At 38.4% G+C, this 6335-nt stretch overlaps 1 protein-coding gene across 1 annotated transcript in view; it reads right to left on the bottom strand.

The window, feature by feature from the left end:
* RUFY1 (RUN and FYVE domain containing 1) overlaps positions 1–5152 on the bottom strand; it is a 34830-nt gene extending 29678 nt beyond the window's left edge. Inside the window, exon 1 of the mRNA XM_032772280.2 lies at positions 4844–5152. Within this exon, the coding sequence (XP_032628171.1) occupies positions 4844–5108 (265 nt within the window). The 5' untranslated portion in view covers positions 5109–5152. The remainder of the gene's footprint in view (positions 1–4843) is intronic.
* Between the last annotated feature and the right edge of the window lie 1183 nt (positions 5153–6335).

The raw sequence follows: 6335 nt of genomic DNA, 5'->3' as shown, positions 1-6335 counted from the left end.
CTGCTAGAACAGGGCCTCATCCTCCCTGATTGAACTAACCTTGTTATCTCTAGCTTGGTTGCTAGCATATATATACCTGCCCCTGGAAATTTCCACTACATGCATCTGACGAAGTGGGTATTCACCCACGAAAGCTTATGCTCCATAATGTCTGTTAGTCTATAAGGTGCCACAGGATTCTCTGCTGCTTTTACATACACTACACATTTTTAGAGGTACTTTTCAATTAATAGTTCTTGTTTTGTTTGAAATTTTAAACTTGAGCTGTTTGAGTTACACTGGATAAGCAAAAAAAATAATCCAACATAAAGGTATCCCATCCCCTTGTTTAGCTTAACAAAAGCAACCAGAAAAATTTCTGACCAAAATCTTTTTAAAAGTTTGGAATGACAGAGAAAGGGAGTTTAAAATGAAAGTACATTCCCTCACAACAATGGAATGAAACAAATAACTGCATAGCAATAGACCTCAGTCCCAAGGTGGGTTATCAAATGTTATTTACACTGGAGTTGAGTAACATACCAGTAAACTTCTCTTTTTAGGACTTTATAAATAAACCCAAATACAGGTTGCAAGAGTAAATTTTACAATATTGTTCTTTGCACTTCTGAAGCATCAAAATATGTAGTCTATTGCCTCCTGCCCCTTCTGATCTAGCTATGAATGGCCCTGGAATCCTTAAACAGATGGCCAAATTCAGAACTGGTATAAGTGAGAAACTCCATTAGCCCAAGGTCACTGGAGGACAAACCTAATTTACTGTAGTAACTACTAAGCATTTAATTACTGCGCTTTCTATTTATTTGCATGTTCTAAATATCATCAGGATGGTATCAAAAAGCAGACTATTTGCCTCATATCATGACAATGGAATTCACCTCTCACAATGAGCCAAGTAAGTAATTTGATGCAACTACAAAATACCCAGTTTACTAAACAAAACCAATAGATATCAAATTGTGTAAATTATGTATTTTAAGATCTACAATGGGACTTTTTAAAAAAAGGAAATTAAAACTAGATTAAAATAAGAGTTAATTACCAAAGAATCCCACAAAAGCAAGGAGTCATAATTTAAGCTTAGAGAAGGGACCATCAGATCATCTTGTCTGATCTGTATTTCACAGGCCACCAACACCTGAAGTTAGACTGAAGTATTTACAGCCTACAGGAAACTAACCTATTATGTGCCATAGGCAAACAGTAAGAGGGACTGAGGTGTACCAATTCCCAGGGCCTCTCAAAGGCAGGGAACTGATTCAGATGTACCCAGATGATCCTGGCAAGTAGCCCACACCCCATAAAGCAAATTAAGGCAACCCCCATCCCCAAACATCACTTCTCAAAGAAGGAAATCAGATTAGTTATGGGACTGTCTACCTTTGGTAAAATCGTGTTGTATAACATATGTTTGCCTCCCTGAATTTAATTATTCTTCCCTTCACAATTTGCTCTAAAACCTTGCGTACTACTAAGATCAGATTGACTGGTCTGTAATTGCCTGGATCACTTCCCCTCCCCCACCCCTTTCTTAAATATACATTTTACAGATATATGGTAGTATCCCCAAATAGACGGAATGATTAAAAATCCTTGCTATCTGATTAGCAATCTCCTATGCCAATTCTTTCAGTATTCTAGGTGCATTCAGCTGTATGTTTTTCTTCAGCCTCAGATATGGTAATATTTCTATACACTTTCCATATCCCAGTCCAGCCCTGGGGTTTTACGACAGACCCTAACACTATCCTAAGAGAACCTCTTTCATGATCCTTCTCTAATGATTTTGACCCAAATAGATTCAGTTTTGTTCATACTATCACTTTGTAGTTCTTTATAGTTTATTAGATCATTGATGTACAAAGCTACCCCCACCACCTTTACCTTTATTCCTGACTCTCCTAAACAGCATATATCCTTCATTTTTTCCTCCAATCATGAGTGCTATTTCACAATGTTTCTGTAGTCCCTGTAATGTCTGGTTCGACCTTCTGCATCAGTAATGCCATTTCCTCCATTTTATTGGCAAGACTTATTGCATTCATATACAAGGATATGAGTTTCCTTCAGACCTCACTCAGTTTTCCAGCTGGAAATGCAGAGACATTTAAAAATGTTACATCTTTGTATATTGCCAATCAGTCATGGGCACTTGCTCCCCAGGCAGCAAATCTGTGAAGACTTCAAATTTGTGTGTCTGAATTTTACAGGAGCTGTAGGGCTGCCACACTTAATACTATGGAGGCATCCCTTTAATTTCATTACACTGCTCTCTAGTAGTGGCATATACAATTTTAACAACTACACACACATTCAGCAATTCACTTAATATGCATGAGATCATATACATGCATCAAAAGGAATAATTTTATAGCTTTGATTGTTTATTTACAATCCTTTGTGCCTCTCAGAGGATCGCCACATGCTTTACCAAAATATCACTATTATACAGATGGGGAAACTAAGGCACAGGGAGGTTAGAGGGACATTCAACTTTCAGTGTTTATTATTTTTGCAAGTAAAATCTGATTATTGAAAAACTAGAGGAAAATTCTAGTCTGTTTTTCAGTTTACTGTGCACTTGACAGCACTTTATGTATTCATGTTTACTGTTTCCCCTGTATAGTCAGTTCCCTCTGTGCACACTGAAAGGGAAGGGAAGATATTAAAAAAAAAAAGCTAAATGTGATTGTAAAGCTATAAAAACTGGGAAAGTAACATAGGGGCAGCTGTACTGCCTGAAGTCACTTAACACATTTTGAAAATGATTAGATTTCAAGTTGATGTTTCAAAGTGACTTTTCCAGGGTTATATAGGAATTCAGTCAGGAACACTCTATACTATGTGTGTGTGTGTGGAGGGTGGGTGTGTACAGATTTGGGAGCAGAGGAAATAATAATACATGGCTTTCCCCTTCCCACTGAGAAAGTTGCTCGGCCACCTCTGCAGCACCATTCACTTCCCTTCCCCTCCACTAGACCTTGTGAAGGGTGCTCCAACTAGGGTGGGAAAGGCTGGAATGGTGGTGGTGGGTAAAATGGGGCAGGAATGGATATCATTTCCCATCTGGCCCTGTGGAAATTCTGAAGAATTTCCAGTGCAGCCTGGGAATTTATTCTTTTTCCCCATGGAGCTCCCATCTAAGTGGGGAAATCCCCTTTGTGGGATGGGAGGCTAGGGTAGGTTTCAAAGGCCGCTTCATTGCAGCCAGGGACCAAAAGGGGTGTAGAAGAGGCAAGAGCTGCTGCAGGAACATGCAACTGCCACTGAAATGGCCATAGTCTTCTGCTGTCTCCCTTCCAGGAACTACAAATTTTCTAGCGAGGTCATGCACCATATACCACATGGGTTGGAGTGAGAGGGGCAAACTCACACCAGGCTCCTCCCCAGTGGAATGATGCAGGGATGGGGGGGAGGAGAATTCCACAAGAGGATTCTTGTGGACTTTTCCTTCTCTTGGAGGGTGCAGTCTGAGTCCAGGTCTAGTGGCTTGACATTATGCTATACTGAGATTTATTTGCTGATTAGAACTAGACATTCAGTTATTAGTTTTCTATATGCAGATCACTCCTGTGTTATACCTTCGTGGACATACACACACACAGCATTGAGTATCTTGTTGCTGCTACATAGAAACACATACCCTGTTACTCTTTTTTCATAGAAGCTTCATAAGGCACCTATTGAAATATGAGAAATGCCTTTGTTGTAAGACTCCCAGCTCCTGATCTTTGTGGAAGTAGTTAAATATATAACATGAAATCAAACTACTTTAGAATATTTTGATCAGACCCAGTAACTTTTGCACTGTTCATTCAGATCTCTCTCTCTTTGTCCCTCCTCCCACAATTCCTCTTCTGCTTTTCTCTTCATTTTCCCTTGTTTCCTTTTCTACCAATCCTTTCCTCTCTGGTTGTGTCAATAAAATGTTTGTCTTTAGGTGGGACCTGAACTGTGCTATGTCAGCTCACCTGGGGATAGAGCTTTCAGTAAGTACAACAGACTATGACAAACAATGAGAGGGTAATCTCAGAATCTGATACCTCAATATAGATCTCCCCCATAAAAGAGGGCCCCATTAGAGGATGTAGACAGAGCCATCATATCCTGTTTTCTCCCCCATACCTGGAAGTCTCTTGTCTGGCATTTTTGGGAAGACGTACAAGAAACAGTTTAGCTAATGTATGCAGCAATACACACTACATAGAAGGTGACATCCTAACCCTGCTGAAATCAGTGGCAAAATTCCCATAGACTTCAGTGGGGCCAGGATTACACTGATTAAGCACATTTATGCCCCTAAAAGGACATTCATAAATGTTTGCTAATAAACCATCCAGTTTCTCTTAAGAATCTTTTTATACATTATAAATAATTTTAATATATTATTAGATATTACAACTCTTTATTGCACAATTGCTTCCTGATGTTTCATTACTATGTGTGTATCAGAGACTGTGAAAGTCATATGATTAGAAAACAAATAAAAGTTTCCTTGTCCCAGTCAGCCCACCTATAAGTAAAGAAAGAGACCATACTACCATGCTACATCTAAGCCAAACTTTTCTGGGAAACAAAAATGTAATGCACAAAAATTAAAAGCCATACTCCCCAAAATATAAAAAAGTTATGCTTTCCTTGATAATGTAAACGTTTGCTGAGATTTGTTCTCCAGGATCATAAGTACTTTGTAGAAATCATTACAGTATCCAAGAAGATAGTTTTTTTAATAAATGCAAAGTAATAATAATGCATCTTTGACACTAGAACATGCCACTTGCAGGCTATAACTAACTTATTTGTACAGGATACAAGAAAGTTTACTGAATAAACATAACCATACTTGTTTTTGCTGTGTTGTCATTGCTGACTGGTTTGGGTACGAGTCCTACCAAAGCAGCAGACTTCAGAGCATTGCCATAGCTCACTGCTAAGTTTTCTGAAGCTTTCTTGGCCAGTGAAAAGATGGGAGCAGACCATCCTGATTCTTCAACAGTTTTCTCTCTCCTCTCATTTTTTAACTCAGTTATATTAGGAATCAGGTTTCTGTCAATTATTTCAAAATCTTTCTGTTCCAGAGTTGCATTGCAACTCTGTCCTTCAGCCATCTTTAAAATGTCATGTGACACTAGTCATGAGCAATCGAGTGAAGCAGAAACTGTCTGCCCTGTCTTCCAACTTGCAGTTCATAGGAGTTGTATGAAAAAAAGGTGTGCTCTGAGTGATTGTATAACACCCACTTTCATGAGCAAACATGTCAGATACCAAAAACCTCTGTCATTGTGGACATTTTGCCTTGTATGCTCGAAATTATATACACAGCTATATATTTTCTGGTTACTGATTAATTACAACAAATGGTATCCCATTAGGTATAGTGTAGTGGCTGTCCTTTTGATTTATTTCCAATTGTTATTTGTAGCAATCTGAAAAACCAAATGAATCCGCTGCATTTCTACACAATATTTTAAGTTAGCATTTTGCCAGAGTATATGAAAGTCACAGATTTTGCAGAATTTACAAACACACTCAACTTTTTGAGACTGGATTGTCCTACCTAAAAGTGGACCATCATAACCTGGAGAAGAGGGTTGATAAAGGTTTATTATAAGTTTTTGAAAGTGAAGTATGCTCCCTTGCACCATCTACACTACAAAAACAGGCATATTTAAGCAGAGTTGGGAAACATGGCTGCAGCTTAGACACATTACAATGTGCCTGCCTGTGTGGACAAAAAGGATATGTTATAATCATGTTGGGGAATCAACCAACCTGATCCTGGTTAGAAAAATGTAACTTTACCAGGTATCTATAGATTAACATACGGTGCCTTAACATGGCTGTAACATGCAGGTTTCTGTCCAGCAACTATATAACATGGTTGGACTACAGCTTGTTTAAACTTGTATTAAGCATGATTGGCTCACCTGTTTCTAAACTGGCTATTTTTGTTGGATAGACTTTGGAAATATTTTGTTTGGTGGAGGCTAAAAGGACAAGGAGGTAATTTGGGACATCTTGTTACCAACAAACTTGGTAACAGAAGAAACATCTTTAAACTACAAGTCCCTCATCTTTTGTTTGTTTATATATAGTTTCTACTCTCAAATATTTGTATTTGATTGCAGTACAGAGGTGTGAAACTGCAAGGAGAGTTACAGAAGTTTCCTTGAGAGAATGTATGTATAGCATACTTAATAGGTTTCAGAGTGGTAGCAGCGTTAGTCTGTATCAGCAAAAACAATGAGGAGTCCTTGTGACACCTTAGAGACTAAAATTTATTTGGGCATAACCTTTCGTGGGCTAGAACCCACTTTATCAGATGCATGGAGTGA

The sequence above is a fragment of the Chelonoidis abingdonii genome, chromosome 7 (genome assembly GCF_003597395.2).
Source record: "Chelonoidis abingdonii isolate Lonesome George chromosome 7, CheloAbing_2.0, whole genome shotgun sequence".
NCBI lineage: Eukaryota > Metazoa > Chordata > Testudines > Testudinidae > Chelonoidis > Chelonoidis abingdonii.
The sequence above is the reverse complement of the archived record's forward strand: the minus strand, read 5'-3'. Positions and strand labels throughout refer to the sequence as shown.